At 44.9% G+C, this 21,058-nt stretch overlaps 1 protein-coding gene and 1 long non-coding RNA gene across 7 annotated transcripts in view; one reads left to right on the forward strand and one right to left on the reverse strand.

Annotated features, from left to right (window-relative positions):
• LOC112543743 (uncharacterized) overlaps positions 1–2,430 on the forward strand; it is a 72,706-nt gene extending 70,276 nt beyond the window's left edge. For all 4 annotated transcript variants that reach the window (XR_012896948.1, XR_012896947.1, XR_012896949.1 and 1 more), the window contains 2 exons: positions 373–490; positions 2,293–2,430. This is a non-coding gene — a long non-coding RNA (uncharacterized LOC112543743). The remainder of the gene's footprint in view (positions 1–372; positions 491–2,292) is intronic.
• The window catches only part of CCDC57 (coiled-coil domain containing 57), a 101,533-nt gene that overhangs the window by 54,645 nt on the left and 25,830 nt on the right, over positions 1–21,058 (reverse strand). For all 3 annotated transcript variants that reach the window (XM_075904235.1, XM_075904234.1, XM_075904236.1), the window contains exons 5-9: positions 17,697–17,854; positions 9,420–9,494; positions 8,168–8,368; positions 1,915–2,073; positions 308–470 (exon numbers count right to left, since the gene is read on the reverse strand). In XM_075904235.1, the coding sequence (XP_075760350.1) occupies positions 308–470; positions 1,915–2,073; positions 8,168–8,368; positions 9,420–9,494; positions 17,697–17,854 (756 nt within the window). The remainder of the gene's footprint in view (positions 1–307; positions 471–1,914; positions 2,074–8,167; positions 8,369–9,419; positions 9,495–17,696; positions 17,855–21,058) is intronic.

Genomic DNA, 21,058 nt, shown 5'->3' on the forward strand with positions numbered 1-21,058 from the left:
TGCCCACAAAAGCTCATGATACTATCTATATTTTTGGTTAGTCTCTAAGATGCTACAGGACCATCCAATTTTTTTAGGGTTTTTTTGGTTACAGACTAACACAGCTACCCTCTGAGACTTTTATTAATAATGTTAAGGTGCTTATGGCATTGGACAAGTTTCTTGTTTATTATTTTAAACCCAAGTAAATAGTCTGCAGAATCACAGAGATGTGGGACTGGAAGGGACCTTGAGAGTCATCAAGTCCAGCCCCTGTGCTGATAAAGCCACTCAGTACACACCAAAGTCAATTTGACCTGATAATGACCTGGTCCCTTGCTGTTGACAGGCTCTGTATGAGAGCCTCAGATTTCTGATATTGATTTCTTTCAGCATTTTCATAGCGCTGCTGCCAGTCCAGCTCTGCTTGCACTTGAGCCCGTTCCAGAATCAGCTCACGCTCTGCTGCAAGAGATAGTTGCTGTCTATACCTGTGATACAAAGGACCAAGGTGAGTGATTTTTTCAGGTCCCTGAATGTCTATTTCAGCTACTAAGACCATCGAACTGGGAAAGCAACATACTATGTCCAAAGTCTCAAGCTCTGGTGCCAAAGGGAGATTATAATTTCTGAAACATATAATAATAGGTAATTAACTAGCATTTTGAATTCTACACAAGACAACTTCTTATTTCAAAGAGTGGAGAAGACCATGTGAGAAAAGGCAATTTTGGATTTTATACTAACTTAGAGGGGGAGCTAATTAGGGCCTTGTTAGTAAAGGGGAATTCCTGGAGTACATACCAATCAATTTGGGGAATTTACAAAACCGAGGAAGAAAATTACAAAAAGTAGTTAGACAATGTTTGATCAATTCCATAAACAGCAATCGGAGAAATGAAAGGAACTAGTGCAGGCGGCCCCATAATCAGACGTATGAATGGGAATAGTAGTAAATGAAGGATGGAAGATCCTATAGGATATTGTACCACCACAGAGACACAGAGAAAAGGCTAATGAGTCACAAAACAGGATAGTTAAATGTACAGCTGAAATGAATACTGTGATTGTACAAAAAATGGAAAAAAGGACTATAGAGATAACGTGATCGGCGTATAGTGTTCAAGGACAGTACATCAACTTGTAGAAATCAATTCAAAATGGCAAAAAAATTGTTAGATGAATAGGTAAATTAAATGAGAAGAAATTATGTCCATGGGAAAAAAACCTAGGTTGTGGGAAAGACACTAGGACTGTGGTTAAATGAAGAAGGAAGTAACAACAGAAAGAAAATCCAGTATGACTGAAGTACTAATCAGCTGTGATTTTTCTTCCATCTGCAATATAGCAGAAAAAGAGAATAAGAGACATTGTGAACGGACTATAATGATGTTTGGGTGAACCAGGACATAAGGTTGATAAGGAAAGTAAAAGAATCAGACTGAAAGGTGGGCTTTTCCAGAGCACTCAGCACTGACCAAATGCTGCTCCCACTGAAATCGATGCCAAAACGCTCATTGGATTTGAATGGCACAAAGGGAAGATCCAATCACTTGGAGTATGCCTGCACTGCCAGTGGGAGCAAGCCTCCCAGTGTGGAGAGACAGACTTGCAATAGTGGGGGCTTGAGTTAGCCTGCTCAAAATAGCAACGTGGATGCTGCAGCTTGGGCTGCACCTCAGGGTCTCAAGCCCATCTGACTCCGCCTGGGTCTGAGCTGGGGTGGCTAGTTCGTGTCTTCACTGGAGCTACAACATCCATAGTACAGTTTTTAGAGTGCTAGCTTGAGCCCTCAGTGACAGTCTGTCCACCTGGGCTGGAAGGCTCACTCCTAGCTACAGTGTAGACATATCATGAGAGCATTTAAAAATCTGCTCTAAATCCTTATCCCTAAACAAAACCATTCAGGAGTCAAGGGTTTAGCAATCTCAGTACCTTTCTATATCCTTCTGGAATCTGGCCAGCTCTGCCTTCAGCTTCACCTTCTCCTCATGCAAGGACTGAATTTGAAGGTCTTTGGAAACGGTGTCTTTGGAAATCTGAGCTAGATGAGAATCCCATCTGGTTTTAAGTGTTGTTAGCTCTCCTTCAAGCCTACACAAAGTATGTAAGTCATGTACTTGTTCAAACAAAGTAGCTTTTTTCTTTTTAAGAAACCAAGTGGACAAATCACATTATGTAACACAAAAAAACTATTTCAAAACAATTTTATTCTAAGCAACAGATTTTATTAAATGTCCTCCTAAAATTTACATTTTGCAAATATACCAAAGCAATATTTGTATTACTGATGATTTCTCTATCAACCAACAGAAATTCATAGACCTTCAGTGAAGAGGACTGAGGATTGTTTTATGACAAATCATAGACTCTGGAAGAGACCTCAGGAGGTCATCAAGTCCAACCTCCTGCTCAAAGCAGGGCCAATGCTAACTAAATCATCCCAGCCAAGGCTTTGCCAAACTGGGACTTAAAATCTCTAGGGGTGGAGATTCCACCACCTCCCTAGGTAACCCTTTCCAGTACTTCACCGCCTTCCTAGTAAACTAGTTTTTCCTACTATCCAACCTAGACCTCCCACACTGTAACTGAATTCCATTGCTCCTTGTTCTGCCATTCGTCACTATTGAGAACAGCCTCTCCCCATCCTCTTTGGAACCTCCTTCAGAAAATTAAAGCTTGCAATCAAATCCCCTCTCACTCTGCTCTTCTGCAGACTAAATAAGCCCAGATCCCTCAGCCTCTCCTCATAGGTCATGTGCTCCAGCCCCCTAATCATTTTGGTTGCCCTCCACTGGACCCTCTCCACTTGCGTCCACATCCTTTCTATAATGGGGAGGGGGCAGAACAGGACACAATATTCCAGATGTGACCTTACCAGTGCTGAATAAAGGGAGATAATCACCTCTCTAGATTTACTGGCAATGCTCCTCCTAATGCACCCAAATATGCCATTCGCCTTCTTGACTATAAGGGCACACTCTTGACTCATATCCAGTTTCTTATTCACTGTAATCCCCAGGTCTTTTTCTGCTGAACTGCTGCTTAGCCAGTCAGTCCCCAGCCTGTAACAGTGCTTGGTAGTCTTCTGTCCCAAAGGCAGGACTCTGCACTTGTCCTTGTTGAACCTCATCAGATTTCTTTTGGCCCAATCCTTCAATTTGTCTAGGTCACTCTGGACCCTATCCCTGCCCGCCAACATATCTACCTCTTCCCTTACCAGGAACCAAACATATCTACCCCAAATTTGCTGAGGGTACAATCCATCCTCTTCTCCAGGTCGTTAATAAAGATGCTGAACAAAATCCGCCCTGGAACTGACCCTTGGGGTACTCCACTTGAAACCAACTGCCAACCAGACATCAAGATGTTGATCACTTCCCGTTGGGCCTGACAATCTAGCAAGCTTTCTATCCACCTTACAGTCCAATTATCCAATCCATATTTCCTTAACTTGCTGGCAAGAATACTGTGGGAAACTGTATAAAAAGCCTTGCTAAAGTCAACGTATATCATATCCACCAACTTCCCCATGTCCACAGAGCCAGTTACCTCGTCATAGAGGGCAGTCAGGTTAGTCAGGAATGACTTGCCCTTGGTGAATCCATGTTGACTATTCCTGATCACTTTTCTGTCTTCCAAGTGCTTCAAAATAGACTCCATGATTTTTCTGGGGATTGAGGTGAGGCTGATGAGTGTATAGTTCCCTGAATTGTGCTTCTTCCCTTTCTTAAAGATGGGGACTACATTTGCCTGTTTTCAATCATCTGGGACCTCCATGAGTTTTCAAAGATAATGGCCAATGGCTCTGCAATGACATTTGCCAACTCCCTCAGCACCCTCAGATGCATTAAATCCAGACCTACGCAATTGTGCACATCCACATTTTCTAAATAATTCTTAACCTGTTCTCACTCCACTGAGGGCTTCCCACAGAGGGGGGAAAAGCACTGAGTATTTCAGCTTTCCCCACATTATCTATCACCAGGTTACCTCCCTTTATTCACTAAAGATCCCACACCTTCCCTGATCATCCTCTTATTGCTAAAATGCCTCTAGAAACCTTGTTTGTTTCCCTTCGCATCCCTTTCTAGCTGCAATTCCAGTTGTGCTTTGGCCTTCCTGATTACACCCCTATGTGCTCGAGCAATATATTTATACTCTTCCCTAGTTATGTGTCCAAATGTCCACTTCTTGTAAGCTTCTTTTTTGTGTTTAAGCTCACCATATTTGCTTTTCTTACTGTGCATTGTGATGGTTTGTTCCTGTGCCTTCAATAAGGCTTCATTAAAATACTGCCAGCTCTTCTGGACTCCTTTCCCCTCATGTTAGCATCCCAGAGGATCCTGCCTACCAGTTCCCTGAGGGAGTCAAAGTCTGCTTTTCTTAAGTTTGAGTGTGTATTTTGCTACTCCCCTTTCTTCCTTTCATCAGGGTCCTGAGCATTAAGCTTCAACTGGAGTATTGTGTCCAGTTCTGGGCACCAAATTTCAAGGAAGATGTGGAGAAATTGGAGAGGGTCCAGAGAAAAGCAACAAAAACGATTAAAGGTCTAGAAAACATGACCCATGAGAAAAGACTGAAAGAATTGGGCTTATACAGAAAAGAGAAGGGATACATGATAGCAGTTTTCAAGTATCTAAAAGGATGTTACAAGGAGGAGGGAGAAAAATTGTTCTCCTTGGCCTCTGAGAACAGCACGAGAAGCAACGGGCTTAAATTGCAGTAAGGGAGGTTTAGGTTAGACATTAGGAAAAACTTCCTATCAGTCAGGATGGTTAAACACTAGTATAAACTGCCTAGAGAGAGTGTGGAATCTCCATCTCTGGAGATATTTAAGAGTAGGTTGGATAGACATCTATCAAGAATGATCTAGACAGTGCTTGGTCCTGCCTTGAGTGCAGGGGACTGGTCTTGATGACCTGTCTATGTCCCTTCGAGTTCTAATATTCTATTATTCTAACACCAGGGTGAGGATCTGAGATTGAACATGCTTGGTGAAAATCACAAGCTCTCAACTACTGACATGGGGAGAGGGAAAAGAAAATACCCACTGAGATGAACAGTGGAACAGAGAAGTTCACAAGTCACAGAGCTATCATTTCAGGCAATGGAGGCTGACACTGTGGCAGTCAGCAACCTATGGTTCATGAGCCAAATATGTCCCTCTAGGGAGCCAGATACGGCTCTCCTGGAGCCCTAACTCAGCCTTCCCTTACTCCCCTCACAACAGGGAGCCAGCGCTGGTGCTATAGTTTTACAGCCCCTGCAAGACGACTTCATGCATTGGGACGGGGCTGGGGTGGGGAGAGAGAAGCTGGCATGCAGGGAACAGAGCTAAAAATAACTTGGCACTACAGCATTTTCCTTCACCCTGGAGTAGGGGAAACCAGGAACCAAATATGGCTCCCTGTGTACTGCTAATTTGTTCCCTCAGGGGAAAATTCCTGCAGGCCTCCCCTACCAACCCTTCTTGCAGGCTTCCTACTGGCGAATAGGAGCAGTGGGAGGCGTGTTACACGTTGCTTGCTGCATGGCGCGAAAACAAGTGAGTGTCCCCCCACACTTCCTCATGCCCAGATGCCCCCCCCCTTTACCTCTCCCCTGGCCAGACACGGCCTGTCCCCTGTCCCCAGCCCTCTGACCAAATCCTCCCTGCCTCCTGGCCAAACACCCCTTGCCCTCTGCCCCATGGCCAAAATCCCCCCAGTCCCCTAGTGAATCAGGGTATGTCTACACTACCCCGCTAGTTCGAACTAGCGGGGTAATGTATGCATACCGCACTTGCTAATGAAGCCCGGGATTTGAATTTCCCGGGCTTCATTAGCATAAGCGGGGAGCCGCCATTTTTAAATCCCCGCTGCTTCGAACCCCGTGTAGCGCGGCTACACGGGGCTCGAACTAGGTAGTTCGGACTAGGGTGCTATTCCGAACTACCGTTACTCCTCGTGAAACGAGGTGTACCGGTAGTTCGGAATAGGCACCCTAGTCCGAACTACCTAGTTCGAGCCCCGTGTAGCCGCGCTACACGGGGTTCGAAGCAGCGGGGATTTAAAAATGGCGGCTCCCCGCTTATGCTAATGAAGCCCGGGAAATTCAAATCCCGGGCTTCATTAGCAAATGCGGTATGCATACATTACCCTCCTAGTTCGAACTAGGAGGGTAGTGTAGACATACCCTCAGCCTTCCCCCTGCCCAAAATCCCCTCTGCCCCCAGCCAGACACCCCCTGACCCTAGCCCCTTGGCCAGAACTCACCCCATCACCCCCTCCCACACCCCACCTCCCACTCAGATCCTGTACTCCCATCCTTATCCCATTCACTGGCAGCCCTGTCTCACACACTTAATGCCTCATTTTTGGCCCCAACCCAGAGCCTAAGGGGGCCCACAAAATCCACTATCTCTGGAACTCCAGAAGAGTAAATCTGACCTGAGGCCTTGAGCCTCTATCCTCCCTGCCCCTCCCCCTACTATGGGGCTGGCGCAGCAGGGGAGTGAGGAGTTTCAGTTGGAGGTCACATCAGTGAGGGTTGGGGGGGAAGGTTTGGAGGACTTTTTTTTTTTTTGCCTCTCACTTATATGGTTCCCAACTGAATTTTCTGAGAGTCAGTGGTCCCAACCAAGAAAAGGTTCCCCACCCCTGCCACAAATAAAGACAACATTGAAACCTTTTGTGTTGGACGTAATATTTTACTTTATTTAAAAATGAAGCCTGAACAACAAGTCCCCAATTGGAGCCCAGCCCACATCTGGCTGCAGTGTCATAACACTCCTATACACCCCCCCCCCCACACACACACCCCCAACCCTGAGCACTCATAGAATCACAGAATACTAGGACTGGAAGAGACCTCAAGAGGTCATCGAGTCCAGTCTCCTTCCCTCATGGCAGGACCAAGTACTGTCTAGACCATCCCTGATAGACATTTATCTAACCTACTTTTAAACATCTCCAGAGATGGGGATTCCACAACCCCAAATCATACACCTGAACCCCCTGCCCTGAGTCCCTCATACCCCCACATCCCCAAACTCATGCACACCCACATCCCTAGTCCTCTGCCACAACACTCCTGCACCCACACAGCCTAACCTTGTGCCCCGAGTCCATCGTACACCCCAATATCCTGCCCTGAGCCCCTCATACACTCCAACCTAGACTCCTGCACCCCCACATCACCAACCCCGCCATAAGATTGAGAGAAGACAGCTCGAATGCATGCATGAAGATGGATTTGACTAGTCATGATGTAAACTTCAAAACTGTGTGAAAAGATGTAGCAGCAGAAGTCTCATTAAATAAAGTCTGTGAGTACAATGTTTCATTTATGCTATAATTAGTCATTATGTCCACTATCAATAATATTAAGTTGTATATTTTCAATCAAGCAAATGGGCATTCTTATACAGCTTTGATGACCGCTTGTTCTGAATTTTGATGCAATTTGGCTCTTTGCTTTGAAAAGGTCGCCAACCCCTGCTGTAGGCCAATCAGACAGGCACTGACCATTTAATACTGAATAAGAAATGATAGGTAGGGTGGAGATAAGTGGATAAGCGGCTTGAAAGTGACACAAGTATCTTATGTTTGATGCAACAAAGAAGAGTCAATGGAGAGATGTAAAGAAAAGATGCCTAAGGTGGGGCTGGGTAAGTGGGTGTTGGTGGGAACTGAGGGGAGGAGGTGGGGGAAGAGGCACTAGAATAGGGAAGGAAGAGAGGAATGGGGAGTGAGGGGAGGGGAATGGAGTAGTGAGGTGGGGGGGGTGATATGGTGAAGAAAAGGGGATATTGGACTTTTATAGTCTGGTAAAATCTGTTTTGATTTGGCTAAATTATAATCTTATAGAAATTACACTATGTTTTACAATAATGGGATATTTTCACTTCGACAACCGCTCACTTTCAACAACAGAAACTAAAGAAAAGTCTTAACTTTTTATGTTGTTAATAGCAACAATTCATTTTTCCAGTAGTTCTACTCTGGAAAATATTTTTCCCAAAAATTCTATAAATACTCACCTTTGGTCAGATACCACACCTTGTATCTAAAACAATCTTAACTGAATAACTGTACACTTTTTGAGTCATATAAGTAATGAAACACAACACTGATCATGTAAGATTTTCTGATTTCTGTCTTTCACCTGTAGTTCATAGAATTCAGATTAATCAAACAACACTCACTTTTCAATTACAGTGTCTTTCTCCCTCAAGCAATCTGCATGCCTCCATTCTCTTCTACGCAACTCCATCTCCACAGTCTCATTACTTATTTGTAGATCTCTTATCTGATTTTCCAATTTTTGTATTTGCTCAGCATGGACTTCTTTCACTGAAGCCAGTACTGCATCTTTCTCCTTGGCAAAGTGATCTAGCACCTCATGTCTAGAAAACACCAATATACAAATTAAGACTATTGTTTGTTTGGATTGTTTCCCTCAAGTCTAAGGTTTAAAATGATAAAAAGTACAGCGTAAACTTGTGCATATCAGTGGACTTCACAAATATTTGTGTCACTTCTGTTTGAGAAGATCTGGAGAACTAAAAAGTAAAGCTCTTAGAACAAGGTCTAAGATCATTAGGATCAAATTAATCAATTCATGGGACAGACTAAATATGTTCTTCAACAAGGAATGATACTATAAAAAGGAATCAAGCAACCTGGAGTAAAATGATAAAAATATGATGTATGTTAATAAACTTAGTAGCTATTCAGCAAAACACTTAACCACATGCTTACACTCAAATACATGAACTAGCCCATTTTAAGCATGTATTGAAATGCTTTACTGAATCGACATTAAACTGCAACTACATGAACAAAATCATAACTTTCTTTAAACGCTTTCTTTATTCATTGACAAAATGCTTTGTTAACATAGAGTTAAGGTTGCCTGGTGGTATCTTGTGCCCTTCTGGAAGGCCAAATTCAGTTACACTCAAACCTCTAAAACAAGAGTAGAGAACCTTTTTTGAGTTAAGAGTCCACTGACCCCCAAAAAATTAGTTGGGAGCCACAAAAAAACCCTCACTGACCTAATCCCCAAATGGGGGGCCGGGGCTTGTAGATTTTGTGGGACCCCTAGTCTCTGAGGTGGGGCCAAAATAAGAGGTTCCATGTGCAGATGGGGGGGCTGCCATAGAGCAGCTGGGGTGGGAGTGCATGGTCTGGGTGGGAGGTAGGGTACGAGAACAGAATGGGGGAAGGGGTGGGGTCTGCAAGGCTACGGGGTGCAAGTGACGGTGGGGATGTGGGATCTGGGTGGGAGGGTGTAGGGGACTGGAGTGCCTACTTGACACAGCTCAGGGAGGCACCAATGGCTCCATGTGGCTCTGCGTTTGCAGGTGCTGCCTCCCTACCCCACTCAGTGACCCAATAAACCCACACACTCACACTCTGTCTTTGAATGCAATGTCATATATCAGAAATACTTACTTTCTCTGAAATGTTTCCTCTTCTTTTTGTAAAGTCAGGTATGCTACATGAAGCTTACATTCTAAATCCTTTATCCTAAATTAGCAAAGACATAAGATTTATCAATTTTGTAACTGAAATTGTTACGCTTAGAATTATAGCTAGGAAAGAAGATAGTGAGGATTAAGCAATTCAGAATAAGGAGATGAAACCAGAAAAAGGTCAAATATCAAATGGACACAAAAGCATGGATAAAGTCAGAAGGTGGACAATAGACAGAATTTAGATCAAGGCTGAAAAGTGATTAGATATTTGAGAATGGGTATGTCATAGGAGAGTTTATTGCTTTCAGATGGAAATAAAAAGGAGAAAAGAAAAAAAAAGGGGTCAAGAATCACAGTGATATGACAAAAAGTGAGGCAAAGCAAAAGGAATATTTGCATTTGCTTCCTATGAAAAAAGTGAGTTAATTAGTAGCAAAGATGGGAACTGAAGCAAGAAAGAAGCTGGGGCAGTTGGCTTAATTCCATTAGAAGTCAAAGTAATTATTTTCTAGAAACAAAATAAAAAGGTACATTTAGGAAATCCTGCCTATAAAAATGACAGTGAATTTAAAAGGAAGTACAGTGTCTACCATATTTTTCACTGAGCATATCCAGTAAGGAGAGCCCATTACACCAGGAACTAATGAGATACAAAAGATTGAAAAAAATTCCCTTCTAAAAATTTATCCTGATTTTTAAATGAATGTCAGTTTTGAAATGGCTTGTCCTAGAGAATCCAAATTTGATTTATCCTATTGTTGACTAGGAACAGTGTCTCTGAATATCTGAGGTAAGATAAGGTGGAGGAACTAACCAGAGAGACAGCCATTTAGAACTGATTCTAACACAGAGGAATTGGTAGGAAATTTGAAGGCATGGTGATTTGGATGAAGGTGAACATGAAATAACAGATTTCATGATTCTAAAGAAAGGAAGAAGTGAAAGCAGCAGAGTAAGGAAAATGGACTTAGACACTCAGAGAATGAATAAAGTCCAATAAGGACAAATTCAAAAGGAAAAAGGAATTCAGGAGAGCTGGCTGTTTCTCAAGGAGACAATATTAAAAAGGTACAACTGCAAGCCATTCCAATGTGAGGAAAAGATAGGAAGAACAATAAAAGGTTAATACAGTTCCATGAGGAGCTCTTAAATCTCTGGTTCTCAACTGGTGGGTCCACAGGAACATTGTCCAAAGTCACGAGGCGTGAGCAAGCACCGCGGTTAGGTCACATTCACAAACACGTGGTGTCACCTAGGACGCAACCGTGTTGTGTTGCCAGTAACTTCCATCTGAGGCTCTGAGCATCAGTGTAGCTGCCGCCATCGTGCTGAGCAGTTGCTGTGTCGTTCATCCTGTGCTACTAGTGCCGTTTTACAGGTGTGGTATAGTTTGTTTATAATGGCAATGACAGGAAGAAATGTCAAGCGCAAATATTCGGAGGACTAGATCAAATTCGGCTTCACTTGTCAAGAAAAAGAAGGCGTGGATTTGCCACAATATGTTTTTTGTTTCAAAGTCTTGGGGAATGACTCAGTGAAGCTGGCTAAGCTGAAACTCCACCTCGAAAAGTGTCACCTCAGCTTACTGCAAAAGGATGAAGATTATTTTGAGCGGTAGTTATCAGGTCTGAAACGGCAGTGCCTCAACTCAACAAGTGCATTCTACAATAAGACAAGCAATGCAGTGTGTGCTTCCTACATGGTTGCATACAAAGCTGAACACGCTAAGAAGCCTCACACCACTGTACAGCAACTTGTGCTCCCCTGTGCAAAAGAGATGGTGCGGCTTGTTCTTGGCGAGGAAACAGCAAGGAAGCTGAATGATATATCTGTCTCTAACGACACAGTATCAAGACGGATAAATGAGATATCACAGAACATCAGTGAACAAGTTGTGATGAAATAAAGAAGCCTCCATTGTTTGCCATACAATTGGATGAATCGACCGACATCACATTGTGCTCTCAGTGTGGCGGGTTTTAAGGGTGCGAGCGCCACACCCCGCTACCCCTGCCCGCGCCCCGGATCAGGGCCGGCGGGGTGGGGTGAGGCTCCGCGAACCCACCGCCTTCGAGAGCCTCGTAGTCCCGATGTCCGGGGTCCGTGAGCGAGCCCGGGACTGGATGCGATCACCCCTCGCCCTGTATGGGGATGAGGGGGCTCGGCGGACCCAGCCCAGCGCCTTCCCGGGCGGCCCCCGGCCGGGGCTCTTGAGCCGTCCCTCTAGTCTTGATTCCTTCCTCTCGCACCCTCTAGGTGGGGGGGGGGGAGGTTGGGTAGTGTGTTCGGCTATCACAGCCTGGAAGACCTGCGCTGAGGTCGGGGTGTGGGGAGTGGGGGACCCGGGCCCACCCTCGCCACCGGGTCCCAGCCCGAGGACCTAAGTGGGGCGGGTGCCTTAAAGCGATCCCCCCACGGCAGGCGGGGCAGCCGCAAGAAACTCGCCTCCCCACGGGCGCCAAAACGGTCCCGCCTCGGACTCCTTCCATTCCCGCGCCGCCGGCCCCCTGGGCCGGCGCAAGGTTAAGTCACTTACCCCGTCGCAGGCGCCGTGCCCATCTCAGGGCGAGTCGCCAGCTGCCGGTGTCGTCTCCCTTCGTTGCCCGGAAGGCCGGGTACTCGGGATGCCGGGAAGCCAGGGTGGCTGCCCTCTCGCTCCCCGCCCCCCCGGAGCGTCCCCCTGCCCCTGTTATGGGCGCGGGCGGGTGACGTCAGGGGCGCAAGCCCCGCCCCCTCCGGGGCTCTCCGGGCCGGCTCCCGCCCGAGCGCTCCCATGGCTCCACCCCGGGACGCGAACCGTGGTGCCCTAACCGGGCGTTTCGTGGCTGCCCGGGGCTTCTCCCGCTTCCCCCGGTGCACGCCCGCCCCCGCTTTCTGCTGCGGCGGGGCTGGCGGCGCCACGCCGAGCGGCTTTCGGCCGTCCACGGCCGCCGCTTCCCGCTCGGGGGGGGGCCTCCCCCGCTCCTTGTGCGGACCCCGCTGGGTCCGTCACACTCAGCTATTGGTGTTCGCATGAAACATGGTTCAGGGAGACTTCAAAGACGAGTTTCTTTTTTGTAAGACTCTTCATACCACCACAAAAGGTCAGGATGTGATGGAAATTGTTAACAATTTCTTTGAAGTACATGGTCTGGACTGGGTAAATCTTGTGGGTGTCACCACTGATGGTGCACCTGCCATGCTGGGCTCAAGATTGGGCTTCCAAATGCTGGTGAAACACTGCGCTCCAATGGTAACCGGAGTTCATTGCTTCATTCATAGGGAAGCTTTGGCAACAAAAACATTGCGGCTGCGTCTAGATTGGCATGATTTTCCGGAAATGCTTTTAACTGAAAAGTTTTCCGTTTAAAGCATTTTCAGAACAGAGCATCTAGATTTGCACGGACGCTTTTCCGCAAAAGCACTTTTTGCAGAAAAGCATCCATGCCAATCTAGACGCGCTTTTCCACAAAAAAGCCCTGATCGCCATTTTCGCGATCGGGGCTTTTTTTTTGCAGAAAACAAATCTGAGCTGTCTACACTGAGCAAAAGCTTTGCGCAAAAGGGACTTTTGCCTGAACGGGAGCAGAATAGTATTTCCGCAAGAAGCACTGATTTCTTACAGTAGGAAGTCCGTGCTTTTGTGGAAATTCAAGCAGCCAGTGTAAACAGCTGGCAAGTTTTTCCGGAAAAGCGGTTGATTTTCCGGAAAAACTGGCCAGTCTAGACACAGCCTGCCTGATGGACTAAATGCCGTTTTTAAAGGGTTGGTGAAAGTGGTGAATCACATCAAATCATCGGCTCTGAACACTAGGCTGTTCAAAAGATTTTGCCTGGACATGGGTTCCAACTTTGATGTGTTGCTGTTCTACATTTCTGTACGGTGATTGTCAGTAGGGAACGTACTCAACAGAGTTTTTCAATTGAGAGAGGAGTTTATTTATTTATTTCTCCAGGCTCAAGGGAAAGAGGAATTCCGAAATGTGCTGATGCAGTCAAATTTAGAACTTGCGTATCTTGTTGATATTTTTGGAATCTTGAACAAACTGAATCTTCAGCTGCAAGGGAAAGGTGCAAATCTGTTCTCTCACCAAAGCGTCATCAAGGCTTTTCTTGACAAATTGGAACTCTGGATCATAAGAGTCGAAGGTAATAATTTGGTTCAATTTCCATATGTGGATGCCATGCTCAGGGAAAAGGAAGCCATTCGGATGCAACTTCTCGATCATTTACGGAAGCTATGAGACAAATTCCAACGATACTTTTCGGAGGTGGACAGGACAAGGGATGGATTATCTTTCATCAAGAATCCATTTACAACAGATGTTAATAGTGTTCCAGAAGATCTGCAGGAGGAATTCTTGGATCTAAAAAATGATTTTGCGGCTCAAGACATGTGCCAGCAGTCTACCATGGAGAAATTTTGGGCCAGCATGACCGGGAGTTACCCAAATCTGTCAGCACACGCAGTCAGATTTCTTTTGTCATTTGCATCAACTTATACCAGTATGTATGAGACTGGATTTTTGTGTTTGTTGCATGTTAAGTCCAAACAGAGGACTCAGCTTGCAATGGAAAGTGATATTCATTGTGCATTATCAAGTACCACTCCAAACACTGAAAAGCTTGTCAGTGAGAAGAGAATCCAAAAATCTGTTAGTAAGAAATAAACTTCAAACCAAAATGTTGTCTGTTCTTTTTTATCATGTCTCAAAAAAGAGGTGGTCCATGAAAATTTTTGGATTGGCCTGGTGGTCCATGAACTGAAACAACCACCAGACCACCATTTAAGACTGGACCACTGTCTTAAATCATCTGAAAAGAAAAAGGGATCCTACACAAAGAGGAAACATGGACAAACTAGTAAGGAAGAGTACAAAGAATAGTACAAGCATGTAGGGACAACACAAGAAAAGTTAAAGGTCAAAATTAGTTACTGTAATACTTTTATGAACATTGTGGGAAGCCTCCCTTGTTTGATTATGAGTGGGCTGTAGCTAAATGGAAGCCTAAGTTAACTCTCAGGCTTAGCCTAAGTTAACTCTGGCATGAACCCAGATGCGCCTGCTGGAGGTAAGTACAGCTGGTGAACCAGCATGTTCTATAACCGAATGACAAAGTGGGTTGAACCACAGGGTTCCAATCTGAGGCCTGGTCTACACTATGAAAATAAGCCAAAGTGAGCCACGTTAGATCAGTTTTATAATCAATGTGTCTACACCACCAAGCTCCCTCTGCCTACTGTAAGCACTTTTTAAATCGACAGCTCTACTACAGCTTGATGAGAGGAGCTGTGCTAAATTCCACCATCTTGGGTCAAATTAGGGTAGTGCAGACACAACTCTGCTCAAGTTGACATTCTTGGCCTCTAGGGGTATGTCTAGACTACATGGCTCTGTCAACAGAGCCATGTAAACTAGCCTTCCCAACATAGTCAATGAAGCCGGGATTTAAATATCCCCAGCCTCGTTAAAATAAAAATGGCTGCCGTGATGTGCCGGATCAGCTGATTGTCGGCACAGTGCGAGAGTCTAGACACGGATCAGTCGACAAAGGAAGCCTTTGTTGACCGATCCTGTAAGCCTCAATTCAAAGGCTTCCTTTGTCGACCGATCAGTGTCTAGACTCCTACGCTGTGCTGACAATCAGCTGATCCGGCATAGCACGGCAGCCATTTTTATTTTAACGAGGCTGGGGATATTTAAATCCCGGCTTCATTGACTATGTCGGGTAGGCTAGTTTACATGGCTCTGTCGACAGAACCATGTAGTCTAGACATACCCTAGGAGGTGTCCCACAATGTGACCACTCTGGCCAGCACTTTCTACTCGGATGTACTTTCAGGTACACAGGAAAAGCCCCAGGAACAGACCTGGTGAGGTGCCCAGTAGATATACAAGAAAGGCAGCTAGAGCACATAGCTACCCTGCACTCATTAATAAACCACCTGCTCTCTTCACCAAGTTCCATATCCTCCTCTCTCAGACGTCTAGAATGTAGAGGGCAGAAGGCTTGGGAAGCCTTTCACTCAACTCCAGGGAATGGCTCATAGCGCAAAAGGCTGTCATTCCCACAGATATGATTGCTACACAGACCAAATGTAATGAGCCTTGAAGCCTTGTGCTCTTCCCACCACAGTGTTATCAGACCCTTGTAACACCCTCAATTACTTCTCTATTCAGTGCTGTCTGTATTCACTGTGTAGCCTAAATAAAAATGCATGAATTCAGAACAACAGGCTATTTATTCACTGTGCCAAGTGCAATTGGAGCGGGGCATTTGGTTTACAGGGCAGTACATGTGCAACAGGGAGAAGCCTGGTAATGAGCAATACATGAAACTGTCACACCATTATCTGGTCATTCCTGAAACTGGATTTCAAAGCCTCTCCAATGCACAGTGCTCCAACTATTGCTTTGGTGTCTGATTGCTCATAAGTGGCTGCCAGGTGATCTGCCTCAACAGCTCACTCCACCAGAAACTTTCCCCCTTATTTTAGCAAATATAATGCAACACACAGCTAGCAGCAACAATGGGAATAATGAATTCACTGAGGTTTAACCTAGTCAGTAAGCTGCACCAACAGGCCTTTAAACAGCCAAAGGCACATATTACCACCATTCTGCACTTGCCAGCATGCTGGTGAACTGCTCCTTACTACTATCACCGCGGCTTGTATATAGTTTCATGAGCCATGGCAGCAAGGGGTAGACTGGGTTTTCAAGGATAACCATTGGCATTTCAACTTCACCAATGGTAGTTTTCCATTCTGGGAAGAAAGTTCCATCTTGCAGTTTTCTGAAGAGAATGGAGTTTGTAAAGATGTGGGTGTCATGCACTTTCCCAGCCAGCTGACGTTGATGTCAATGAAATGGCCCTTGTAATACACCAGTGCTTGCAATACCATTGAGAAGTACCCCTTGGGTACTCTTTGGCAAGGTTGTCTGGCATCAAGACAGGGATATGCGCTCCATCTTTCAACCACCACAGTTAAGGAATCCCATTATGGAAAGCCATCCACTATGTCCTGCACATTTCCCAGAATCACTATTCTTCCTTGTAGAAGGGTGCTGATTGCCCTGGCTACTTGGATCACACCAGCTCCCACTGTAAATTTTCCCACTCTGAAATGAATCCTGACAGATTAGTAGCTTCCACCCAGCTAATGCCATTTATTCTCAACTGTCAGAGCAGGTCTCATTTACGTATTCTGTGCTTGAAGGTGGGGGAAAGCAATTCACAAAGTTCCATGAAAGTGGCCTTAGATATGCGAGTTTTGCAGTCATTGGTCATCATTCCATACATGCATAACTATGTGGTCCCACCAGTTTGTGCCTGCATCTAAGGACCAGAATCAGTATTCTATTGTGTCAACATGCCTAACTATCACCAACATATGCCAGTTACTCAATCCTCACACACTTCCTTGTACTAGCTGGCTAGGTTCTGGACATACCACAGGATAATGTGTGAGGTGTTTGTAATGCTCGCAATAGCAGTGTGCAGTTGAATGGGGTCCATGCTTGCCATGAACGGATATGTTGCCTGAATGGATAATCTGGGAAAAAAGGCACAGAACGATTGTTTGCCATTGCTTTCAGGAAAGGCGGGAGGGAGGAAGTAACTGCATCATGAGAGGCCGACGACATGTACCCAAAATCACCTGCCACAATATTTTCGTCCAATCAGGCTTTGGGAGCTTAACCCAGAATTCAAATGGGCACCACGAACTCTGGGATGGCTATCCACGGTGCATCGCTCTGAGTCGATGGAAGCCATGGAAGTAGGGATTCACTCTGCGGCCCAAATGTGCATAGGGAGGGAATTCACCTTCAACCTTAACAAAATCAGATGCTAAATGTCAATTTCGCTAAATTTGACCAAATTTCATAGTTTAGACATACCCTGAGATCTGCAGATGTAGACTCATTGGTTTGGAAATGTGATCTCAGAAAGATTGAGATAATGGTCAAACATGCAGAGCATGCCTGAACTATAACACAGTGTTTATAAATACTCGATAAAAACAAATTTTTTTTAAAAGGTTATACCAAATAGTGATGCAGAAATTGACTAACACCCACACTACCCAGAGACACTGTAGTGAGTACTCAGATCAATGGATATTGCCTTCTGTTGCGACTATGATAGTTTGTACTATTAAAGTACAGAGTTATTTATACAAGAGGTATGAAGCTACTGAGATTATGAGATGGAAAGGAAAAGGTGATTTCAAAAGCAGCAGCTCTTAATCATAGCTAGAATTGTACAGTACTGAGCATCTTTCACGGCTGCAAAATCTTTAAGTTCCCGATCCTTGCATTTGGCCTCTTTCTCCAACTTCAAATTAGTAGTTTCTGCTATTTGCAATGATTCTGCAGCTTTCATCCCAGCCTCTTTCAGAGCCTCCAGTTCTGTGGTCAATAACTTCACCTTTCAAAGGAGAAAACAATACTCAAAATTAGAAACTAATATCAAGAGGTAGGAATCAATATCGAAGTAGGAATAAGAGATCCTCCGGAAAAGGGCTTTATTCCGGAGGATCGCGCCAGTCTAGACGCTTTTTTTCCGGCTTTTCCCCAAGCCGGAAAAAAAAGCGGCGGACATGTTTATTTAAATCCACAGGGGATATTTAAATCCCCCCGCGGATTTCCCTATCCTGACTTACCTGATTTGCATGGGTTTTCCGGAAATTGTGGCCAGTGTAGACGTAGCCCAGAGGTTTAAAAAGAATCCCAGTTTACACTTAAACTTATTCATTAGAAAAATGCAGACAGAAGCCCAGCAGCAGAGTTTATTGTGTCGAGTGTACATGTATGATTACCTGCCCTGTGGGCGGGTGGCGTATGTGTGCACCCGTTGCAAGGAGCTCCTGACCCTCAGAGACCGAGTTCGGGCTGTGGAGGCCAGGGTGGCTGAACTGGAGGAGCTAAGGGAGGTAGAAAGCTATGTTGATGAGACTTTCCAGAACACTGTAGTACTGTCCCACCTCCAGTCTGAGAGCCCCAGTGCTCTTAAGGAGGATGAATGTCTCAAGGGAACAGAGCATTCAATGGAAGCAGAGGGAAACCATCCCGTAGTTGGGACCCTCCTCCCAGAGGATGCTGCGGTATCCTCTCGCACTGAGGATACCTCTGAGGGGGAGGGAATGCCAGTTAGGAAGAGGCAGGTGTTAGTAGTGGGTGATTCGATCGTTAGAAACATAGATAGTTGGATTTGTGATGACTGGGAGAACCGTATGGTCACTTGCCTGCCTGGTGCGAAGGTTGCGGAACTCTTGAGGCACCTAGACAGACTTATGTGTAGTGCTGGGGAGGAGCCGGTGGTCGTAGTACATGTAGGTACCAATGATATAGGGAAGGGTAGGAGAGATGTTCTGGAGGCCAAATTTAGGCTGCTAGGAAAGAGACTGAAATCCAGGACCTCTATGGTGGCATTCTCAGAAATGCTTCCAGTTCCACGCGCAGGGCCAGGTAGGCAGGCGGCGCTTCAGAGTCTCAATGCATGGATGAGACGATGGTGTAGCGAAGAGGGGTTTAGATTTATTAGGAACTGGGGACACTTTTGGGAGAGGGGGAGCCAATACAGGAAGGATGGGCTCCACCTAAACCAGAGTGGAACCAGACTGCTGGCACTAAACATTAAAAAGGCCGTAGAGCAGTTTTTAAACTAAGAGATGGGGGAAAGACGATTGGTGCGGAGATGCACGTAAATCGGAGGGAGAATTCTCTTAGAGGAGAATCCATTGATAGAGATTCTCTAAGCTGTAGTCAGAAAGAGAGGAGGGGAGAGGGCAAACCATAGGCCAGAGCAGACAAACAACCGCATACAAAGGAATCCAATGCACCAGGGAAGGGCAGACAAATAAGCAGTGGCAAATTTTTAAAGTGCTTGTACACAAATGCTAGGAGTCTGACTAATAAGATGGGTGAACAAGAGTACCTCGTATTAAATGAGGAGATTGACATAATAGGCATCACTGAAACCTGGTGGAATGAGGAAAATCTGTGGGACACAATCATACCGGGATATAAAATATATGGAAAGGATAGAGCAGGCTGGGTGGGTGGCAGAGTGGCACTGTATGTGAAAGATAATGTAGAATCAAATGAAATAAAAATATTAAGTGAATCAACATGTTCCATAGAATCGCTATGGATAGTAATTCCATGCTCCAATAAAAAGAAATTAGCAGTAGGGATATATTACCGACCACCTGACCAGGACAGCGATACTGACATTGAAATGCCAAGGGAGAGTAGAGAGGCTACCAAAATAAAGAACTCTATAATAATGGGGGATTTTAATTACCCCCATATTGACTGGATACATGTCACCTCAGGAAGAAAAGCGGAGATAAAATTTCTCAATGGCTTAAATGACTGCTTCTTGGAGCAGCTGGTGCAGGAACCCACAAGGGGAGAGGCAATTCTCGATTTAGTCCTCAGTGGAGCGCAGGATCAGGTCCAGGAGGTAACTATTACAGGAACGCTTGGGAATAGTGACCATAATATAATAACATTCAACATTCCTGTGGTGGGAAGAACACCTCAGCAGTCCAGCACCCTGGCATTTAATTTCAAAAAGGGGAATTACACAAAAATGAGGAGGTTAGTTAAACAGAAATTAAAAGGCACAGTGACTAGAGCCAAATCCCTGAAAGCTGCATGGAAACTTTTTAAAGACACCATAATAAAGGCCCAACTTAAATGTATACCCCAAATTAAAAAACATAGCAAGAGACCTAAAAAAAGTCACCATGGCTTAACCACCATGTAAAAGAAGCAGTGAGGGACAAAAAGGCATCTTTTAAGAAGTGGAAGTCCAATCCTAGTGAGATAAATAGAAAGGAACATAAACACTGTCAAATCAAGTGTAAAAATGTAATAAGAAAAGCAAAAAAAGATTTTGAGGAACAGCCAGCCAAAAACTCAAAAAGAAATAACAAAATGTTTTTTAAGTACATTCGAAACAGGAAGCCTGCTAAAAAACCTGTGGGTCCCCTAGACGATCAAGCTATAAAAGGAGCAGTCAAGGATGATAAAGACATTGCGGAGAAACTAAATGATTTCTTTGCTTCAGTCTTCACGGCTGAGGACGTTGGGGAGATTCCTGAATCTGCACCGTCCTTTGTGGGTGATGAATCTGAGGAACTGTCCTGGATTGAAGTGTCATTAGAAGAGGTTTTGGAACAAATAGAAAAACTTAATGTTAACAAATCTCCGGGACCAGATGGCATTCATCCAAGGGTTCTAAAAGAACTCAAACGGGAAATTGCTGAGCTATTATCTGTGGTTTGTAACCTATCCTTTAAATCGGCTTCCGTACCTAATGACTGGAAGGTAGCCAACGTGACACCAATATTTAAAAAGGGCTCTAGAGGCGATCCTGGCAATTACAGACCGGTAAGTCTAACTTCAGTACCGAGCAAATTAGTCGAAACAATAGTAAAGAATAAAATTGTGAAGCATGTAGAAGAACATAATTTGTTGGACAAAAGTCAACATGGTTTCTGTAAAGGGAAATCCTGTCTTACTAATCTGTTAGAGTTCTTTGAAGGGGTTAACAAACATGCGGATAAGGGGGATCCAGTAGATATAGTATACTTGGATTTTCAGAAAGCCTTTGACAAGGTCC

This window comes from Pelodiscus sinensis, chromosome 20 (genome assembly GCF_049634645.1).
Source record: "Pelodiscus sinensis isolate JC-2024 chromosome 20, ASM4963464v1, whole genome shotgun sequence".
In the NCBI taxonomy this organism is placed as follows: Eukaryota; Metazoa; Chordata; order Testudines; family Trionychidae; genus Pelodiscus; species Pelodiscus sinensis.